Here is a 23,373-nt window from a genome sequence, read left to right on the forward strand (position 1 = left end):
CCCCCCCCCCCCCCCCCCACTTTCCCCCCACATTGTGAATGGGTTTAAAGAACACAAAACCAGAAATAAAACCCACAATTGTAGGTTCAGTGTCAAACTGCCAGCTATTTTACTACTGGAAGTGAAAAATTTTTGGTTTCATAAGGCAGACACAGAACTGGAATTACCTTGGGTGAACTCCAGTTCAACTTTGGAAAAACTTTTCCACCCAGGGATTTTATGGCCTCTTTCACGGACTCATCAAAATCTCCAAAATCAGGCACCTAGAAAAAAATGTGAGAAAAAAAGGGCACATTGTTATACATGACACAATTGCTACCTAAAGAGAAGGAGAGCAGCTTTTTGACAATAAATTTTCTACTTTTCCTTTGTTTCAATCAGGTTTCATTTATTGATGAACAAAATTGGCCTTTGAAGTATCAGCAATACTTGGAAAGAAAGGAAGCAGAATATGAGAACAGTTGGTAATGTTATTATGGTCCAACTCATATAAGAAGGACACTAACTTTTCACAAAATGAAACGTAAAAAAAAGCAAGACCTACAATATACATAACAGGAGTAAAACAGGAGTGCAATATTTGATGACAATATTTCGTTTCTTATCACTTGTCTTTTTATAATGACGATAAAGCATTGGAAAAACGACAAAGAAGTAAGAAAACTTGTTGGAGAATCAGAGAGTAGCTAAGATATTACCTTGGCACCTTCACTGCTGTCAGGGGTGGACCAGTCATCCTGAAAAAAACCCAGCAATGTATATAATATTGATGCAAAATATTTTGTTTCAAGGTCAAAACAAGATGAACTCATTACATAAAACTTAGAGGCAAAGGAACAATAAGCTGAGCTAAACCCAACTAACAAGATTCACTAAAGCAGAAGCAGTCCACGTCTGGGTAGAATGAACCCTTCCTTGACAGATGTATATTACAGAGAAATGGATAGAAGACATAAACAGTAGAGAGAAGTAAAAATAAGATCTGTACAACAGACGGGTTACCTCTTATACATGTCATTGTGTTGGTGTCAGATCACTAGCAGGAAAGTCCCCCCCTCCCCACACACACACACACACAGACACACACCCACACACATACAAGGGACAACAGGCAAACTGACTATTTGACTAGACTTCCAGCCTACTCAAGCCACAAAATTCTTGTCTTTGTAGCAGGAGATGATTGGAATAAATATCAATTGTTTTGTACCCGCAACTTGCTCAAACGCACCTCATACATCTTCATGAGTTCATCGTCCCTGATATCTGGATCATCCTCATCTCCATCCATCGCTGTGTTTGCAGATTTCGTGTAGATTCCATGTGAAGAACTGAAAATATATTTGACAGAGTTTTTACAAATGCAAGATATACAGTTTACACATATGCAACACATTCATCATTTTTTCAGATGCTTAGGCCCATCAGCATAGAAGAAACCGCATACAAGTTACAAAGATGAGAATAATGCAGATCAAGATCACACTCAACTAATTTCCTTACCTAAACAAGCTATAATCTCTTTCTAAAAAAATCACATCCTGCTGGGAATACAGATTTTCAATTGTAAATATACTTTCAACGCCGAAGCACTTGCACTGAATAATGATTATGACAATACATTTTGTACTGTCAAAGCATTTTCTCAAAAAATGCTGATGGTATAGCATAGGTGTAACACAACTTTAGACACGGTAATGTCATTTCAGAGGCAGGACCTCTAAATTTAACATTCATCCCTGATTCGGCCTAGCTAAGTGGGAGAAGTGTCTTTAAAACTTCCCAAACAGATGAAGACAAAAAATTCTTATTAGGGATTCTCAAGCCAGGTTTGTCCACATGGTAGTCCAGCATGGTATCAACTGTACTGAAACTACAGAAACATGAGGTTAAAAATGTGCATAATTTTTATGACATCTTTACAAAGTACATAAAGTACATCATATGGCTTTAGATGTACCACTTATCAACTGTATGATAGTAGTATAATAATCAAATCAAAAGTGACAATCTCATACTTTAAAGGATGTAAATTATTTGAAGTTTGAATGAAAAACACAGGCTCTATTATCCCCATCTTTAACGTTTACAGTACCGTTGGCGACTTTACATTGACATTGACGATTAAGTCGGTTGAGGCTCTAGAAGAGCCTGTTTGACTATCTGGAAAATTGCATTGCGTGCAGGCTAGACTAATCAGTCTTCACAAGTGGGGTACTTCCAGTATTCATCCAAACGTCTCTTGAACGTGTCCACCATTGGAGCTGATACCACTGACTCGAGGAGATTGTTCCAAATAACATGCACCCGATTTTCAAAGAAGTTTGCCCTCACACACAATCTGCTTCTTTGCTTCTGGAGCTTCTCTAAGTTACCACGGAGTTGTGTGGCTGTTGCCTTTGTACAAGCTGGCCTTTTGGTGATTTAGTAGCCTTTGATGTACTTATATGTTTCGATCATACCACCACAAAACCAACGATAGTCCAGGGAAAGAAGCTTTAGTCTACTCAGTCTTTCAGAATAAATATTTTCTTTGAGGTGACTCAGCATTTTGGTAGCCCGCCTTTGAACTTGCTTGATTTCACTACATAATCCTTTTTCAAAGAGTTGCCAAACACAGTGTGCATAATAACAGCTAACTAACCTCTTGTAGAGCAAAAAAAAACATAATCCTCAGAAAGGTAGTCAAATGATCGTCTGATAAGTCCGACAATAAGATTCGCTTTCGATGTTATCTGGGCTACATACCTCTTGAAGGTTGATTTATCATCAACCACAACTCCTTAGTCTTTCTCTCTCTTTGTTATATTCAGTTTGGGTCTTGAGGTGCTACCATCCACTGCTTGGTCCAAAAGTATTCATTATCATTGTCTTTGCTGACTTTTAGAACACAACACTTTTGAGGGTGGAAATGAAGAAACCATAGTTCAGACCGACTTTGTTCGCCAGGCTGTAGTACAGTGGAACTCGGATTTAAGGAGCTCGGATTCAAAGAGAACTCGGATTCAATGAGAGGAGAGAGATTCCCCATTTTTTTTCCTACTTTAAAATCAATTAAAATAACCCGGATTTAACGAACGAGCACTTCAATCAGCAAGCTCCGTTTTAACGAGGTCACTTCCAGGGGGAACAGCCCCCCACAGACGTGGCTTCACTCATTTTTCTTTTCCCGGAAACCATCCATTGCACCTACATCGTGTACTATTGTTCACTTAGCCGATTGAATACGACCAATCAGCAGCCTTTTTTTGATACAAACACATGCGTTGTTGGCACACGCACGTGTATACTCTGGCGTGTGTCGGGGTCGGACGGGCTGCCTGCACACGTGTGACTGTGTCTGGGTGTCGGGGGGGGGGACACCAGCGGTCCGGGCCGTCGCAGATACAAACGCATCAGTCTTTTTTACCCCTCAGCAACTGATCATTATTATATAAGCTAGTATAGACATAGATCTACGCAATGAATTGAGCGCTGTTTTATGGAATCAAAAGTTGCCGTGTGCTAGGCTCTACACAGCAACACAACTTTTGGCAAACAGTCGAGATGACATAGACGTGCATTTTATCGAATTGATCTTTTTTTTTTACACAGCTCATAATATGCTGGCATTTCAGGCATTACTTGTTACTTCTCTTTACACCTTATGTGCTCAGCGCCTGTAATAATCTACACAAAACCTCATGTTTGCTATAACGAACACTCGGATTCAACGAGGTTTTAGGTCAGGCCCGGTGACCTCGTTGAATCAGAGTTCCACTGTATGCGCTCACTACCACTGGCGACTTTAGTCGCTGACGCAACCACTGAACCAGGCACACTTAACATAATTTAACAACGAATGGACGCAACGCACTGAAGTAAAAATACCAAAGGAAATCACTTTTTATGATAACTGAATGGCTGATGAACCTCTATGAACTTTTTAAGCATGTTTCTAGGGGCTGCCAAGGTTTTTTTTATTTTTTAAAAATCTACCACGACTTCAGCGTTCTAAACTGGTGTGGCACTTGAGGGTTTTTCACTATGACGGTGCTGTTAGTGTTAAAGGACACATACATAGAGAGACTTAAGATATGCTGTAAATAACTTTGAAGACTCGTTCAAATACAAACCTTTCTGGCAGTACCACACCATCTGCATGAAGGTAGCTGACAAAAAAATCTGGAAGAGGAAGGACAATACTGGGGGAAAAAAGAGAACAAAATTGTTAGTACGACATATATATATATATATATATATATATATACAGTCAAACCTGTGTAAGACGGCCACCTATTGTCCAGGAGAAAAGTGGCTGTATAAGACAGGTGGCCGTCTTAGGCAGGACTGATCAAGATGAAGAAACAAACCATTCCCATCTGAAGTCCCAATCGAAAGTAGCCGCATTGTTTCTTGTTTTTGTTTTTGTTGGTTTGTATTTTGTTTGTTATTTTTATTTCGTTGCTGATTTTGCTCAAGAGTGACAATAAAACGAAATGTATTGGACGAGGAAAACCGAGTACCATGTTAAAAATTAAAACAAACACATGGGTCGCCACCACTCGGAGAACGAGTGACGCGTTCATGTTGACCTCCTATTGTTTCTTTGTCAACAGACTGGGTAAACAGTGACCACTCATCTCACTTACTATTTGTGTATAAGACAGGTGGCCGTCTTAGGCAGGACTGATCAAGATGAAGAAACAAACCATTCCCATCTGAAGTCCCAATCGAAAGTAGCCGCATTGTTTCTTGTTTTTGTGTTTGTTGGTTTGTATTTTGTTTGTTATTTTTATTTCGTTGCTGATTTTGCTCAAGAGTGACAATAAAACGAAATGTATTGGACGAGGAAAACCGAGTACCATGTTAAAACAAACACATGGGTCGCCACCACTCGGAGAACGAGTGACGCGTTCATGTTGACCTCCTATTGTTTCTTTGTCAACAGACTGGGTAAACAGTGACCACTCATCTCACTTACTATTTGTGTATGAGTTCTGGGCGGGGCTTATGGGTTATGAGGGATCACATGCTTTCCTCACCAGCAGCTGAAAATTGGTACCTATTGGGCAACAGTGGGAGGGGCCTACCCTAGACGGTCAGAGAGATGGCATGTAGTAAGAACGTATAGGGCCTACCCAACATGATCAGTCGGAGGGACTACCTAATAACAACGACAGCTGATTGAATTATGACAGCTTGCCCACAACGCCAGGGGCCAGGGCACAATTAATGACAAAACGTAATGGAGTCACTAAGGTGGCCGTCTAAGACAGGTGTTATTGCTTAGTGTGATAGGGGTTGTGTGTTAAAATATGGTGGCTGCGGCCGCGTTGGACAGGTGCCCGTTTTACACAGTTAAATTATATAGAAAAAACGCAAGGGGGAAATGGAAAGTGGCCGTTTGCACAGGTGGCCGTCTTATAGAGGTGGCCGTCAGGGCAGGTTCGACTGTATATATATAGGCCACCTCTATTCTCACCCGGAGTGAGAATAGTGCAGGCGAGTCTTGTGGCTATTCTCACCCAGTGCGCGTTCACCAAATTTTGCGTTCACGCTAAACCACAGAATTCTACACTGTGATAACAGAAAAATTGTAGAATTCTGTGCCGTGAACAAACGTTCCATTACAACTGTAGCCTACTAAAAGCGTACAATTTTGTCTGTGGGCAGTGGAGAGAGAGAGAGAAAGAGAGAGAGGAGTAGCGCGAGAATTTCAGGGCAAAACAAAATGGCGACCCGCGTAGTTCGGCTCGATTCGAAAAGTTAAATAGCTGTAGCATCTTTGTAGACAGCCAAATTAATTTACTTTTGTTTATTAACATCATTTTTAACTTTGTTTTGGTCAATTTGATCGTCCACACCGATAGACAGTATTCAGAAAGAGACAGAGAGAGAGAGAAGAGGGGAGGAGTTGATCTTGCGAGAACTTCCGGGCGGGTGAGAATAGCCACTTTCATATATATATGACAGTAAAAAAAATTTCTTTATTTAACTTATTTCCACTGTATTACAAGACAATGACATTTATTACATAACACACAAAAAGTTGCAAACCCTTCATACACGATACGGTCTACAAATCTGAAAGTCCTTTCCACCCATGTTTTTTATCATTCCAAGTTCTCTGAACAAAACAGTTCTTTCTATTGTACACCATAGCACAACATCGCCAATATAAATAACAATAATGTTTTAAATTGTTGTTAGATCAGGTAGACCCCTTATCCAATGACATTTGAGATTCAGGGAAGCTTTGGAGTCAATGAAATCATACAAACATCAGCGTTGTACTGAGTGAGGTCAGCAAATGATCAGCCTCAAACTGACCAAAACAGCTGGACCTGAAAATAGCTTTATTATGCCTGTCATAGAGGCCTATCTAACTGATGTATGTTTTTGTGCTTTTTCTCTCAATAATAACCTCTGATTTTACACAAAGTGAATACTAAAATTAAATTATGGATCCCCGCTATTTGTCTCACCTTGAGTTCGGTACACACAATACAGTGAAGAAGTCAGGGCTTGCAAAGTATATTAATCAAGGAAAAAATTCAAAATCAAAAGAACATAGATAAATCAAGACACATATTACGTATGCACTTATGACACTTCGTGTAGAAAGAAAGACCAGCCAAAGACATTTTCATTGATTTTGACATCACATCTTACCTCTTCACTGTTACATCCTCAAAAGCCTTGTACCATGAGGAAAATGAACACATCATAACATTCGACTTTGAGCACTTCATTTTGAAGATTTCAAATGAAATTCTCGATCTTTTATTATTTTCGTGGCTGATTACGCTGTCACTAGGCCTATCACTCTTCGATGTCGAACGGACTGTGTTACTCAGTTACAAAACAAGTACAAGTTACAACAGTCACTGAGGTTAGGTTAGGCCGGTTAGCCTACTCAGACTCAACTGAGAGTACCAAAAAATCAGTCACTGATGAGGAGTGAAACGTAAACTATTGTTAAAATGTCGCATGTGTAGTTGGAAAAACAGTCACAATATAAAATGCATAAATACAGAGCAAATTTACAGGCCCTGAAGAAAAAAGAAGTTGACTAAAACCTTGATGCGAGTAGCACAGCTGATGAAACCGAAAGTACAATGATGAAAGAATGTGGAATCAAGGGAGTCTATTCTCACGATTCTCAGTGAGTGAATAATATAGTCTTTAAGAGTTATTTTTCCTGGTAGCAGTCATTCTTCTTGGCTGCTCTATTATCTCTCTCGACTCTCCACTCTCCACTCCACTACACTCCCACTAGCCTACTCTCGGTTCTCAGTCACTGCTGCACTGTGACTATCAACAATCTTCTGGAATTGTACGATGTGAGCATGGTTTTACTCAACGAAAGTAACTTTTCAGTTAATCCTCATTATTCCAAGGTTTCGTTATTTTTGGTCAAGTAAATATTTGAGGCATTTGAGGTTGTTTGTGTGACATTTGAAATGAAACATGCCCTCTTCTTACTCTTATTTTTTTCCATCAGAATCATCATCATGATCTCTCATTCAATAGCCTACAACTACAGTACAGATCAGAGGTAGATCTAGATCTAGATTCTCTAGATCTAGATCTAGACTACTAGATCTAGTAGTATAATAATAGTAGTAGTTAGTAATGTTGCCTGCAATAGTGTGAGTAGGGCAGGCTCAAGTCCAAGTGAAACACAAAAATTGACTCGACACTCTACTCTTGACTTGCACACATTAACGCTAGATTCTAGATTCTAGATCTAGAAATCTAGATCCTGCTCGCCAAATCTGAGAGTGGCGATTCACGATTCAGTCGACTTCAATGAATCGCGAGTACGCGAGCGCTCGCGGAACTGCGGCGGAACACTGACTGAAACGGAACAGTGTCATATCCACGCCTCTTGGCGAGCGTGAGTCCCACTCTTGTTGTCCCGCCATCCTCTCCGCCCCACACCCTCCGTTACGCTGCCCTATCTACTGACCTCAATTAGCGACCCCCATAAATTCACCCCCCCCCCCTCAAACCCCATGATTTGCTAATACAATGGCTCCATAAAATTCTTTCTGTCTATTCGCTGGACCCCGTTCATTTTGTTTTAATAGGGGGGTTGGACTATGCCATCTTTTGTAAAATAAGGGGAGCCATACTAAGTGTTCCCTTCCGTTCTTGCGCTCGCGACTCACGACTCAGCAGTAGGTTACAAAAACATAAGCTGCAAGGTGGTGACAGCGACAGGGGAGTGAATCGGGAATCGGTAGGCAATACTGTTCCGCGTTCCGCTGAAGTGAATCGTGAATCGCGTTCCGCAGGCAAGAGTGGCGATTCAGTTCCGTTCTCACGCTCGCGACCCATCTGTAGCACACATGCATTACTTTTACATGAAGTATGAAGCTACAGCGAGCATCTAGATCTAGATCTAGCACACCTCTGTGATTGGCCCAAATATAGATGACGTATTTCCGCCATCTATATTTGTCGTCTTCCGGGGTTTCCCCCAAGACTCTTGGGTTTCCCTCGCCACTAGGCTAACTGTTGACTAGATCTCGCCATGTTAGTTTTTTTTGTTTTGTTGTTGTGTTAATTTGTGCAATCTTTTAAAAACAATCTCAGCAATTCTTGTTCCATAAATTTACCTTCTCCTCAAAGCTGCACACACACACACACACCCTCACACAAGCATATGTGCACACACCCGCGCGCGCGCACATAGCCCAAGCTGTCTTCGATGAATCCTAGTGATCGCACGGTAAGCGACAAAATGGGGCGGCCATGGTGAGATCTAGAGTCGAGTCATCTGGCGAGGGAAGCCCCCGAAAACAACAAAAATAAATGGCGGAAATATGTCATCTATATTTGGGCCAATCACAGAGGTGTGCTAGGTGCTCGCTGTAGCTTCATGTGTATCACTTTTAGATAGGCCTTCTATATTATAGGAAGCTATAACGAGCACCTACATCTAGCTGCCTAGCATACCTCTGTGATTAGCCCTAATTTAATATAGATGACGTATTTCCGCCATCTATTTTTATCGTCTTCCGGGGTTTCCCCCAAAACTCTTGGGTTTCCCTACCCAGTGACTGTTGACTAGATCTCACCGTATATTTGGGGGTTTTAAAAAATTAATTTGTGATCTTTTATAAATAATCGCAGCAATTCTCGTTCCTCAAATTTACCTTCTCCTCAAAGTTCTACCCACACACACACACAAGCATGAGCGCACACACTAACACGCGCGCGCACACACATTTACACACACCCACACACAGCCCAAGCAGTCGACGATGAAACTTAGTGACATTGCCCATCGCGTGCTAATACAGGGAGCCCATTACGGTGAGATCTAGTCAACTGGCGAGGGAAGCCATGGAAGGCGACAAAAATAGATGGCGGAAATACGTCATCTATATATTTAGGCCAATCACAGAGGTGTGCTAGGTGCTCGCTGTAGCTTCATGTATAATTTTTTAGTTACTTAAATTTAGCTTTGACAATCACACATGTGATAGCAGCTCTCGAGCTCTTCCCATTGTCGGTAGCCTTGGCCTTGTAGGCTCTTATTGAACATGCTATCGGCTATCGTAAGGTTGTAGGTTGGAATCCTATCAGGAGCCTGATGTTGTGTCCTTGGTAAAGGCACTTTATACAAAATTGTTTCTAATTTCACTCCTGAGCAACCTGCTATTGAAGAGGATGAGAATATGAGAGATCTTGTGCTTTGTCGGTCTGTAAGTCACAGTTAGTGTTTGAGTGCGTTCAATAGTGCTGGGCGGTTCTGGCGAAATTTATTTCCTGTACTGCCGTGCTTAACAGGCATTGGGTGTAGTGTTCTGCAAACACCAGTTACGGGACTGAGAAAAGAGGATATCAGAAGTTCTCCAAGTCTAGTGTCTTCTCCTGTTGCTGCATCTCTTTTTTCATCAGCCCCACCCCCTCCCCAAGCCAATATCACGCTGTACCTTTTTGTGATTTAAAAAAAGGGGGGGGGGGGGGGGCCTCAATGCCAAATTCTGCCTTTGAAATGAAATATTTGTGTTGAGTGAGATGTTAATCTTATCCAAAAGTAAAACTTCACCTTTCCCTAATCACTGTAAGTGTCTATGATGATTTTAACTCATGTGTTCTTTTGCTATTTCCAGATGAGAATGCCAGAAGCGATGAGTACAACTTCATACCGGACCATATCAGTCAACTCACAGCCTTATTTGTATCTGAGAATACAGTTGTAAGTCATGTTAAACGAATTACTTTTTTTGTCTTTGTTTGCACACTCTCAGTACAGTAGTCTCCGTCTAAACGCACACAATACAAAAGCACGCTCTGCTCAAACGCGCGCTTTCGTCATCTGACGGGTTTATTACTTTATAATTTAGACGTACAAACGCACGGTCACTCCTTCTAAACGCACGCTCCGATCCGCGAAACACGCTGACAGGTAAAGCTTGACGGGGAAATTTTCACTACAGCCTGCACAGTTTTCATAAGACAAGCCTAGAAAACCGGATATATGGTGAGCGTGCCCCTCAGGCCGAACAAAGAGATTGATGGACAGCGTTTTCACACCCAACTTTCCACACACACGCATAGATCTAGGTCTAGGACTGGTCGGTGAAAAGTTGGGGGAAGGGGGGGGGGTAAATCGGGGGACTGAACTGTTGTTTTTTTATTGGTCACTGGAAAGTGGAAATGTATCTTTGAGAGAAGGTTTCTAACTGGTGTTTGGTTGACTGCATGTAATGTTTAGTTAGACGTTAGACTTAGACCTAGATATCTAGGCCTGAATTGCGACATGCGTAAATTCCATAAAACACTTGACAGGCATCTATAGGATTAAAGAGTAGATATCTAGCCAAGTAAGCCTAATCAGCTGCGCTCGAAGAACTTTAAGACGTACTTTTTCAACGAATCACAAGAGAAATGTTTCTCTGAATGTAGAGATCTATGATTCAAATGTCGTCCATGAATTTACGGTCGGGGTGGTAACTTGGAAAGCCACGTGGCTGGTCCGTCGTCTCTATGACTATCACCAACAGTTTCCTCTTGGGCTATCTGTTCCCGACGTTTTATAGTGCATTCATTACATAGAGTCTGTCCCCCCCCCCCCCCCACCTCATTCAACGCCTTTGTATTCCCCAGTCGGGGTATTCCTTCACAATACAGCCTCGTGTCGTCACATTATCAGCCAAAATGATCCCCTCCTCCAAGGGAGATCACTAGAGTAATAAGAAATTGAGATGACTGCGTCCGTTCCTCCCCTTGCATAGGATCATGTAAACGCACGCTCTGTGTAAACACACGCTAAGGAGCCCTTCCGAGCACTGTGCGTTTAGGCGGAGACTACTGTAGGTAAAAGGTATTCAATAATGACAGATTCCCGAGGTCTCAGGGTAAAGGTGGGATGGCTGAGTGTTGAAATAATTATTTGCCCTGTTCTTGTGAATCGTGATTAATTACTTGGAGATGATTGAGTTCATTATTGTCCTTTGTTTCTGAAGCTCTCTGTTATAGTCAACAGTTTTGGTCTTTCTCTTTTTTGTGAAGGGGTATGGGGCAGGCTATGGTTTTTAGGTCAGTTCCTGCTCATCAAAATTTTCTGCATATATGTGCCAATTCTGTATCATTTGTACTGTAAGTGTTCAGAGTGTGCCGTCATCAAATGATTCTATCACAGACTTTTGTACTGTAGGTAATTTACTGTCTGCTCTAAGTATGTCTCATGCATGTATTCAAGTATACTATATGTCTACTTAACAGTTTTCATAGATGTTATACATGTATTTTTTATCCTTGTGCGGTTCTTGTACTGAACTTGATTTATTTCCCTATGTTTCATCCAAGGAAGGTTTTCTTAGTACATTGCCTGTATCGAAGTTTGTGTACGTCAATATTTTGCCTTTCCTGTACTGGGTCTGATAAAAAACAGGAACAATATGATTATTAATAATTTAAATGGACATTCCCTGTTGACCTTGTTGGTAGTTGGGCTTGTTGAACTGCTGTTGTTTTTATTTGATATTTTTTTTATTTGCATGTTCTGTATAATGCTGTTCCCAGAACTGTGGAAGGCGAAGATGCTGACAAGATTACCCCAGTTCAGTTCAAATTTTTGATTGTGCAAGCCCTGAAAGAAAATATGGGAGAGGTAAGGATATTGCTAGTACAGCTAAAATCATAATAGAGTGATGTCGATATCTCTGAGTTTGTTTTTCTGTAGCTGGAAATTTTTTTCCTCTGTGCATTCTTTATGGCAGATGGTTGGAGGGTGCCACTGGTAGGTTATATATTTGTGAGGCAGCGTGGTGGAATCAGGCTCTCGTCAGTTTTTTAAGCATGTAGAGTTATTGGTATCATCTTAAAGCTTGGTTACTTGTCTTTATTTGGATGAAAAAATATCCATTTATCTTGAATGCAAGTCGAGATATTTGCAAATGAAGGAGGTGGGGGTCACCTGTTTTTAGAGGTAAAATTAGTGAGAAAATGGCCGCCAAAGATTAGCTTAAGAGTCCGTGGTAACTGAAAATGTACATTTTTGTGTCTTTTATCAACGTTTTTAAGAAAAATCCACAGAGAAATGAGTTCTTTATTGGGCATGAAAGGTGTTGAGCCGAAAAACAAAAATTTGATAAAAATTCACAAAACTGCGGAAAAAATTGCCGGTCTGTTCACTTTGATTATTTTGACGAGAGCCTGATTCCACCACGCTGCCTCACATTTTTTAAACCATTCTTCTGTTTTATCTGTCGTCAGTCAGTCTTGCTCACCCACCCCCAGGCATATAATAACTGTTATTATGTTATCATGCCTGTCTTTACAGAAATTCATACTTTATGCTTGGTGGATACTCTGTTGTGGTCTGTTCTTTCTCCTTCTTTTTGTTTATTTTAATATTCTATACTGTTCCTGGTGAAATATAGATATTTGGGCTGTCTCACAAAAAATTACGGCCTAACGGTAGCCTACTTACTTTCCATGTGGACTACCGTTCAGACATGAAGACCATAATGGCCACCAAAGTTAAAGTTGCCTGTTCTAGGTTCAATCCCGTCTTTGGAATGAAGACAGTTTCATGCATGTTTCCTCATTTCATTTTTTTACAGCATTTTAAAACTTGTTTGACTTCAGAGTTAAATTCTTTTAAGTTTTTGCTCAGCCTTTTGATTTTTTGTACATCAATTTTGTGCTTTTAATTATATTATGTTTCAACTTCAGTTACATGTCATTTATTTCAAAAGGTGGGTGCTGCAACACCTGTCGATGTGTTGAAGTTACTTGGACAGGGAATTGCTTTGTTGAGGATGCCAAACAGGTATTGCTTATTTCTTTTGGTTTGAGCAAAATTTCACACTTCAACTGTTTATTTACTTTTAACCATTTTGTAAGGTAAAAAGGTGGTTTCAGATGAAAAAGTCTTGTGGAAGTTTTTGGTTTCTTTTTGTTTTTTAAATTGCCTTTTGCTAATGCTTTTCATCTTTTTTTTTGGTTGTTTTTTTAAGTCAGGGTTTTGTTTTTTTTGTCTACATGAAATGTATTTGGCGTTTTGCATGCATGCTGTAGGGTCTTCACTCGTCTCTCTCAGCTGTCTCTCTCATTTTCTGTAAAGTTCAGCTGTGATTGACTCTCTGCTGCACATTTTTAAAATCTTATTTTCATTTTCATATTATTTTCCACTTTTGGCCCCTTCTGGGATGCATCATCAAGCTCACTCCAGTTTTTCAATTTGAACTGTTTTCCTTTCTGGCTTCGTGGAAGTTTCGTTACTGACAGTTTTATCTTTCATAGAGATGTTTAACACCCTCTACATCACTAAAATTAGATCATATAGGAAGTGGGCTTCTTCATCCTTACCTGTCAGAGCCAATTGGGGCTGAGTCTGAATAGGATATATACCATCCTAACAGACAGGTTGAGATACTTGATAAAAATTTTCCCCACTCAGGAATTGACTTTTCATCTTCAGTGTGCGACTGCAAAGAGTCTAACTACTGCACCATAGACTCAGGTCTAGTGTTTCTTATATGAGTGTTACTTTTTGTTTTTTGTTTTTAGAGAATTGTTGATAAATTTTCGTTCCACAAATTGTAGATGGAGTTCCATTAGCTTAGTTGACTTGAATGCAGAGTGGATGGTGTTGGTTTGAATCCAATACTGGTCGTTCTTGAACCCAAGTCATTTTGTGGAGTTTTCAAGGGTCTCAACCCACTGGCTCTATTCTATCAGAGATAAACATAAAATTCAGAGGTCCCGCCTCGTAAATAACCTGATTGTGTTGATACATCTGGTGGTGTAAACCCACACACCTACTTACAAGTTGTCAAAATTACAATGCTTTATTTGGTATGGACTGTGGTTGGTTAGTGGGTGCTCTGGTGCGGTGTGCTCCCTCTCTCCTATCAAACATCTATTGTTGTTTTCTTTTTCTTTTTTGTGTTGCTGGTGTCGTACAACTCTTACTTAAACAAAAACAAACGGGCATGCGGGTGGTTGGCGGGTGCTCTGGTGTGGTTTGCTCCTTCTTTCCTATCAAACATCTATCGTCCTTATCTCCCCCTCCTTCTTTTTTATGTTTGTTACTCTCTTGTAACACGTCTAATCTTCTGGCGCTCATATGACCTTATGCAGTTGCGAGCGCTGTAAAATCTCTACTACTAGAAAAACGGGCATGGACTGCAGGCCTTTTTTAAATTTTATTCAATAATTTGAAAAACTGGACTGTGTTCACTGATTCTCCCCAGGAATGCTGAGCGACTGTGGGCGGCACTGACACTGTATGGGAGAACACCCTCGGACAAGCGATGTGCCTTCAGAGTATTACAGGTGTGGGAATAAACCTTATATCTACTTTGTGGCTGGTTTGCTGGTGTGCTCTGGTGTGGTTTGTTCCTTATTTCCTATGAAACATCTATTTGTCCTTATTCCTCCTCCTTTTTTTTGTGCTTCTTACTCTCTTGTAACACCTCCAATCTTCGGCCCTTTTGTGACTTAATTGTTTTGCAAGTGCCATAAACTTACAAAACCAAAACAAAACAAATGATCTACTTTTGCAGTCTTCTTTTTCCTCTCTAGATGTCAGGGCTTGTCAGCTTTTGGTTCTCCCAACTCGTAATGCAGCTGAGTATTACAATTTACAAATTGATAGTGTTATGCTCAAACATCTAACCACTCCCCCGGGGCAGTGCCACTGACTGTAGTGTCTTTAGGCCATTCCCAAAGGGGGGACTTTTCTCGTTCAAGCATAGTAGAATTTTAAATGGGCTGACTCATGTCACGCTCATAACTGTGCCTGATCTACAACAGGAAACTGCTGCTTTTTCTTTCCTGATCTTTACTATTGTCATTTTCCTCTACTTCTTTTGTATGTTTGTCACTCTCTTGTGACCTGCTATATTCGGGGTGCCTTGATAGTCGAAGCAGACCTTATGCTGTTGAAGCTAGAGAGGTGAACAGTCTAAGTCTGATTCCCTGTAAAGACTTCTCTGTTGACACCCACCCCTTAGCGTTCATATGACCTTATGCAGTTGCGAGCACCGTAAAACCCTCTACTATAACCCCCCCCAAAAAAAACCGCCAAAAAAACAACATCATCTAACTGGCTTCTTAAAAATTTTTGGTCAGGCAGCAATAATTTCTTCCTCACTCTGTCATCTTTAAAAAAAAGAAAAATCACTTTAAAAATGATTACAAAATCCAAAAGAAAACTTAGAAAATAAGCAGGAAATATTTTCTCCTAGGTGAGTAGAATCTGAATTAGTATAATGGATGACTTGCCTCTTAGGTTATTTGCTTGAATAATTGTTAACAATACTTTTGCTGACATTTGTTTATGTATAATGTTGCTTTAAAGTGTTTTGATCATTCTCCAAATGGAAAGGTGCTAAATAATCATTTGATTTATCATGCCTTTTTATTTCAGGTGTCACCTTTCCTTATGGGCTTAGCTTTTGACTCGAGAGAGGGCAGATGATGATGATGGCGATCTTTAAGTGGATTGGATTGTAGAGGCAGCTCTTGTTGGACTGGGTTTTATTTTTTTATTTTTTTCGGGAGGGTACTTTGCTCAACTCATGTTCAACAAAGACCAGGACTCTCAATGCTATTTAGTTCTATCAGTGGGATATTACTATTGATATTACTTGTTGTGCCTGATGAAGTTCTGGTTTTTATGGAAAACACACATACATAGCTATATAATATTTATCTATTATATGTGTGTGTGTGTGTGCTTCATTTCCATTATTTCTATACCACGCTTGAGTGTTGTGCAAAGAACGAAGAAAACATCCTTGAGAACAAATGTTTCTTATTTTCTTCCCAACAGTAAGGTAGCTAAAATTTTAATCTTATACTTGATGGCCAAATGTCTTTTGAGACCCTTGTTCATATTATAGATTTTTTTCATTTTTTTGTCCAATGATACTAATTACAATGCTTAATCATTGAAATCTAATTACATAGACTCGGATTACTTTTGAGTTATCAATGCCTTATGTTGTGTTGTGTAGGAAAACTTTTGGCCTTGTCATTGGTTTGTTTCTAAACTATAAATGTTCTCGTGTTGATCCTAAGAAAGGCAAACTTTTTTATAGGCTGAATGCAGACTTGTTTTTTGTTTGTGTATTGTTGTCAGTTGGTGCTTACACAGAAAATGAGGCCATTTGATATATCAGATCTGATTTTGATTTGCTTGATGAATTGCAGATACTATTTCTTATGGATGGTCTGAATGATATGGGGAATTTATGCATGTAGTTTTTGGTGAAAGGAGTACATTTGTTATAGCGTGCATCTTTTTTTAGTCTTTATGTGAGATTGAGCAGATAGATGGATTATATTATACTGTGATTTTGTCATATATTTCTTTTTATCGGATGACTTAATGAGGTTGAGAAATTTTGGTGGTTTGCTGTGGTGAGAAGTGAGAGTTTTGTCATGGCATGTATGGATTATTTTTATGAGTGTGTTCATGAGTAAATGCACGGATGTACTAGTAGTGTGTATGTCTTTCTACTCCATTATCATTAAATTGAACAACAGCATACAGATTTAATTAAAATTGACTTAAAGTTCTGTTAAAATGTTAAGACTTCAATTGTTGAATTCATTTTTGGTGTTGTGAGAAGCATAGTAAGCTTTTCGTGGTTATAACCTTTTTTGAAATTGTTTTGTATGTCAAAAAACAGGCTGCAGGGCTTTGAGTTATGCTTGATTGATGTATGTGATAGCACAAAAGTGAACATGACTCTTTTCATTTTTCTTTCTTGTCCATCTGTGTGTGTCAGTTCTCAGGTCTTGAATTCTGCACATGAGTATTCTTATTCTTTTGACTGGTTTGACAGACAAATAGATAGTTATAAGGCAGTAGTGGTGTTGCCATCAGATACAGTTGAACCTGCCATGATGGCCACATGTACAAACGGCCACTTTCCGTTTTCCCCTTTCCGTTTTTTTCTATAAAATTTCACAATGTAAAACGATCACCTGTCTAACGCGACCAAAACCACCATATATTTTATCAACCTGCAGTTTAAAAAAAAAACAGACTACGGTGGCCTCGCAAATCTCTTATTTCCCAACGTTTTGTCTTAAATCATGTATAGGCCCCCGACGCTGTGGATGAGCTGTCATAAAATAATCCATTCACTTGTCGTTGTTAGTCCCTTCAATGAATGAATCAGTCTTGTTGCATAGATCCCTCCCTCTGTTTACCCAATCCATAACAATAGACGTCAGCATGAACTTGCAACAGAAATGTTGCTCGTTCTTCGAGTGATTACGATTCATTTGTTTATTTTACCTTGGCACTCGGTCTTCCTCATCTGACACATTTCATTTTGTTTTACCCTTGCATACTGTCTTCCTCATTTGATACACAGTTGAGAGACGTCCTCTGTCTGTATTAACAGAAATGTTTAATCCGTTCAGACATTCAGATAAATCCAGCTGCTGCTGATGGCATCTATATATATATAAGGAAATGTAACCCATGTCTAAAGCCTGCAACCAACTCCAGTTGGAAACTCAGAAGGGAGTGTTTAAAAAAAATACCTGAAAAAAAAACCAAACCAAAAAAACCCCAAAGGAATAGAAAAAAGCAACATCATCAACAAAAACATTCCTATCCCCCACCCCTTTTTTCAAAGGAAAAAAAAAGGATCTTAATAAGCCTGACGGCAGTCCTAAGCCTGTGACCACCTGCGATTGTGACCTTAGATGGGAATAGGTTTTTCTTCATTTTCATCAGTCCTGCCTGAGACGACCACCTGTCTAAGACGACTACTTTTCTCCTAAAAAATTGATGGCTTACACAGGTTCAACTGTACATTGTAGCTTGGCAAGAGAGTGAGTCTTATGTTTGTGCCACTTTCTCACTTTAAGCAACCCTTTACGCAAGTCAAAATCCAGAATACAAAACTGTTTTGATCTCTTTTCAAATGCATGTGAGAACTTTGGACTCACTTTTATAAGAAGTATATAATCACAGCAAAGACAAGTCCCCTTCCAGCCTTTCCTTGGTGACACACATACCCTCGTTCTTAATTTAAATCAAAGTACATTATTTATATCCTGACAGTGAGCAATTTTGATGGCTACAAATATCTTGACAGTATCTACCCAGCAGTGTCTTCAAATGCCCACGTCGATGCAGAAATAGCTTTATGTGTATGAATAAGCTAGTGCATCCTTTGGAAGACTCATAGCAAGGGTTTGGAACTGCTGTGGCACAGTGGCACTCGACCAGAGACAAAAATTGAAAGTGAACAATGCTGTGGTCCTCCCTACCCAGTTGTAAGGTGCCAAAGCCATTACCAAGAAGCTTAGCCATTTTCAAATTAAATGCCGTAGGAGAATTCTTGGCATCAAATGGCCGAATAATATAACGGAAAAAAATTCTCCAAAGAGCAAATGTCAAGATTCTTGCTTGCTATGCTCAAAAAGACTCGACTTCGCTGGGCTGGCTATGTCGCAAGAATACTAGATTTCGGAATCACAAAAGCTGTACATGTATTTTATTCTGAACTGTCCTAGAGGAAGCGTAAAGTTGGCGCTCCCCAAAAAACAGCAACAAACAACAACAAAAAACTACAAAAAGACACCTTTAAAATGTCCCTGAAGGACTTAAACATAATCCTTCGACTTCAGCATGAAAGAGCCTTGCTCCTGACAGACCCAGTTGGAGAGCAGCAGGCACATTGGACAGCAAGTCATGTGAAGCTTCTCGGATAAAAAATGTTGGCTGAAGAAACCAAGAGACTAGCAGCCCACAAACCCACGCATATCAGCCAGTGGTGGAAGTAGCTCGAGCTTTTTTTAGATGCTCAAAATATGTGGCAAACTTTTCTGTTATAATACATGTATGGTAAAGGCCATACATTATCCATTTGACGCTTACCAGCGTCTATGGTTTAATACGCTTCGCCGTTGCATGGAGGAGACCGAAGTCCGACTTCCGAGTGGGGAGAATGTTTATTGAGTACCCGGTATCTCGGTCTTTTTGGGGGGATGTTGTACCCCTCTCAGCCCGGGTTAGCCCTGACAGGCATAGTTGAAGCCCGTCTCCTAAATGATCTAACTTGAGTCGATAGGGACTGAAAACGCCTACATTTTTTTAAAATGACGCTTTATCCTGTAGAGCACACCATTACTGAAATGTCGAGAGGGAACCCCTTACTTAACTTTTCATTTTATTTTTTTCTAAAACGGGGTATAACCACCACTTTTAGAGTTTCCATACACAAGTAAAAGTGGTATTGCATGGTAATTGGTGCATTTGTGTGTGTGTGTGTGGGGGGGGGGGGTTACATTAAGTCGTCTGCCATTAGTTGGCCGTTTCAATTTGAGAAAAAAAAGCGATATATGTAGGCCCATACAAGTTAACGTGCGAGTTAGGTCCAAGAAACTGAAATAATACTCAAATCTCCGCCAATATTGCTGCTAACTTGACTAATTCCTCGAAAGTTGTCAAGTTATTTAGACTTTTCTTGCCTCGTGGTAATGGCTTTAAATTATTTTAATTAATTCAGTTTTGCGTTGCATGGACTGGATCAAAACGGCCCTTGCTGGGGCGAGGCATGGGGTGCTGTTAAAATTTGGAACAGTCGCTGAACAAATTGTAGAACAACTTTCCGTTTTACTTTTTGTAAGATGTTTGTAGGATTTTTATTTTTGTTCGCATACACGGGGTGTAAAGGTAGAAAAGTACATAATATATAGTATTTTAGTATCATCTCTATCTTTACAGTTTATCACGTACATAGCAAACATTATAACGTGCACGCACACACACGGCGAACAGATTTTCAGGCCCCCAAATTTTCCTACGTTACGGTAATGTTTTTCTTTAAATTCAAAACATGTACACAGCGTAAACTGTCTCTCTACATGACATAAGGAGCGGGTGATTGGAGGACGGCTTGCTACAGGAAAGTCTCAGTCTCTCTCTCTCTCTCTCTCTCTCTCTCTCTCTCTCTCTCTCTCTCTCTCTCTCTCTCTCTCTCTCTCTCTCTCTCTCTCTCTCTCTCCGGGGGGGGGGGGGGGGGGGCACGAAAGCACGGTATATGAGTGAAGACCAACAACTTCATAATAATGTCATAAGCCGAGGGTAATAATAAGGTCAAGGGCATGTTTATTGTAGGCCCTTAGGCCTACATTACAGAAGTGTTCAGCAGTAGAGCTACATTATAGTATTATCATCTGGACTACACATTTCGGTGGGGAGTCTGTGGTCGTATTAAGGCTCGAACGTATAACGGGTAATGTTACCACATGTATTTGCGCGCGTCCCCTTCAAGAGAGATTATAATAGGCAAACAGAAAACTCCGCATCATCTTATTAATCTATAAAACCATGGGAGTTTCAGGTGACATCCGTTTTGATTATTTTATGACGTCATAAACGAGGGATCCTGGCGTCTGTCGTGTAGCGATTATGCGGTGTTCACACATGCATACACGAGAAGAGTCGACGAGCAATTCCCGATAAGATCATGCCAAATTCGGGTTTCATCGTGACGAGCACCTGGCCATGTCTGTTGACATCATTGTGTCGGCGAGCACTCGGGGAGACGCTCGCCGAGGTATAATTTAAGACGGCGAGCATCTCGCCGATCGTCTCGCACAGCGTCTCGTCAAGCAAATTAATTTGAATCCTGGCCGCTTGCAGAGCCAAGAAACATAGTGGTCGGGTAAAATTTGACACGCCGACAAACTCGCCAACCATGCTGACCATCTTGCCGACCCTTCGCCGAGTTAGTTGGCGTGCAATGTTATAATATGAAGAGCTGGGCAAAATGGTTGTGTTCCTTCCTTCAACGTGTTTCATGACTCATACCATAAAGACGATAAATGCGTACTTCACGTATACATAATTTTTGGTGCCCTTGCTGTTGTGCTGGTGCAAGAAGAAGAGGAGGAGGAGGAGGAGGAGGAGGACCATGGCTCATAAGAAGACCCTTACTGTTTGGACAGTTTGAGAAGCTGAAGGCTGGACTGCAATTTGAAGATGTGGCATCCTTCAGGGACTTCCTCAAAGTTTTTCTAAGAACTACTGGAGAAAATTGGACCCGCCATCCACAAAGCAAACACCTTCTGCAGGCAGTCGCTGGAACCTGGCATCAAGCTGGCTGTCACTCTTCGATACCTGGCAACAGGAAATAAATGTAGGCCTACATTGTAGTTACAGATCTCTACAGTATGGCTTCGGGCCAAGGAGTTTACTTCTAATCTCCTTGCTTCGGGCGCGAAGGTCGCCGTGTCACGGCGCATGCTCGTCGTTCAACTCTTGCACGCGGTGCTTGAGTAACTCAGACTTCCAGTGCAAGATTTTTTACACAGCGAGCAATAATCTAACCAGCAGAGTATGCAATTTGACTCGGCTACCAGTCAGATCCCGTCGGCGTGTCGGCAACGTGTGCAACTTTGCACCCCGAGCTATTTGAGATTTCTGACACTCCCCGAGTTTTCCCCGAGCAAGTATTTGACCCGGCGACTCATTTTTCGCTCGGCGAAAATTTTAAGCATGTTTGAAAATTTCGGCAAGCTTCCCGTGTAATAATTTCACACGGCGAGCGTGAAATATTGCTCGGGAAGGGAGGCCGATTGCGCGGCGAAATGTATCCAGGGTAAACCTGCTGGACTTTGAAATTTTGTCTTACTCGGCTTCATTACTTCTGCATGTGTGAACACCACATTAGGCTGTCGGTATGCAGGCGACCTGAGAGCAGGGATAATTTTTATCGAGTACGACGTCTCTCTTGGTCTTTTTGCTGGGTTGTAGCCAAAATAACATTGTCGCCTGCACGGTCGCGAACCACTTCCATTCTGCCCGCAGGTCGGTCTGTTCGAGTGAGATATATATATATATATATATATATATATATATATATATATATATATATATATATATATGTGTGTGTGTGTGTGTGTGTGTGTGTGTGTGTGTGTGTGTGTGTGTGTATTTCCTATCGTACTTGCTTGATCAAAATTGTAAATACTGTTCTTTATGTTTGCCTTACCAAAGAAGATAGCAACATAGTTACTATAATGCTTTCCTTTACTCTTGTTGTACTACCCACTGCCTCTCTAGACTATAGCCTACATTCATCGCCGCTATTAGACGTTCTCTAATCTCTTACTATGATTTAAGTTGTTTATTGCTTTTTTCAGTTAAAGCATTAATGTTTATTTTCTATTCCGCTTTGAAGGTAATAGTTACGTTGAAGAAATAATATACCTTAAATGCCGTAATTTTGGGGACACTTGTTTAATCAAGCACACAGCACGTGATGCTCTCATACCCTCTCACTTCTGCACCACACTACGATGGCTGCGCCACTCAGCGCTGGGCCCCGATCTCTCCTTGACCTACTTCTGGTGAGGCGGCTTGTACTCTGAGCGTCTAGGCCGAGTCTAACTGCATGTGTGTAGCGGGCTTAATGTCGAACCGAATAATTTAAGCCTGCCAAACTGACATTGTCGCCTGCACGGTCCGAACCACTTCCATACACACCTTCTATTCTCCCAGCCTGTTCGAGTGAATCCGGTGAGTTTAACTGCAAGTGTGTAGTGGGCTTTAGACATGCATGTTAAATATTTTTTGGGGCTTGCAACAGGAGGGCGGCGTCCCTTCGATTTTTTTCAGCCAGGAAGAACATTTTAACATGTTAAAACACAAATGTCACTCTGATTCTGATTACAAAAATAATTATATATTTTTATAACTCAGCGTGTTAAAATTAACAAAGTATCAACGTGGACACTGTTCGATTTATTGCTGTTTTACAAAATTATATTTTTCCTTTTTTCTTGTATTTGATTTTATGTTCCGCCATGACAACAAGGGAATGCTTTGCTGTCTACTTCCGTGGTGTGGGTGAATGCCAAGGAGATTAAAAGGCTCCATTAGTTCTA

At 40.6% G+C, this 23,373-nt stretch overlaps 2 protein-coding genes across 2 annotated transcripts in view; one reads left to right on the forward strand and one right to left on the reverse strand.

Moving 5' to 3' along the window:
* Positions 1-7,117, reverse strand: part of LOC101857350 (cell division cycle protein 123 homolog) — an 18,345-nt gene extending 11,228 nt beyond the window's left edge. Inside the window, exons 1-5 of the mRNA XM_005104928.3 lie at positions 6,655-7,117; positions 4,116-4,184; positions 1,232-1,331; positions 699-737; positions 168-263 (exon numbers count right to left, since the gene is read on the reverse strand). Coding sequence (XP_005104985.1) covers positions 168-263; positions 699-737; positions 1,232-1,331; positions 4,116-4,184; positions 6,655-6,734 — 384 coding nt within the window. The 5' untranslated portion in view covers positions 6,735-7,117. The remainder of the gene's footprint in view (positions 1-167; positions 264-698; positions 738-1,231; positions 1,332-4,115; positions 4,185-6,654) is intronic.
* Positions 7,118-7,232: 115 nt separating this feature from the next.
* On the forward strand, positions 7,233-17,044 carry LOC101857585 (ribonuclease P protein subunit p14; the record flags this gene model as incomplete). The annotated part of the gene is given in 6 exon segments (XM_005104929.3): positions 7,233-7,325; positions 10,110-10,195; positions 12,025-12,112; positions 13,203-13,276; positions 14,703-14,784; positions 15,881-17,044. Coding segments are annotated over 5 exon segments (381 nt in total). The 3' UTR covers positions 15,932-17,044.
* Between the last annotated feature and the right edge of the window lie 6,329 nt (positions 17,045-23,373).

Source organism: Aplysia californica, unplaced genomic scaffold (assembly GCF_000002075.1).
Source record: "Aplysia californica isolate F4 #8 unplaced genomic scaffold, AplCal3.0 scaffold00442, whole genome shotgun sequence".
In the NCBI taxonomy this organism is placed as follows: domain Eukaryota; kingdom Metazoa; phylum Mollusca; class Gastropoda; order Aplysiida; family Aplysiidae; genus Aplysia; species Aplysia californica.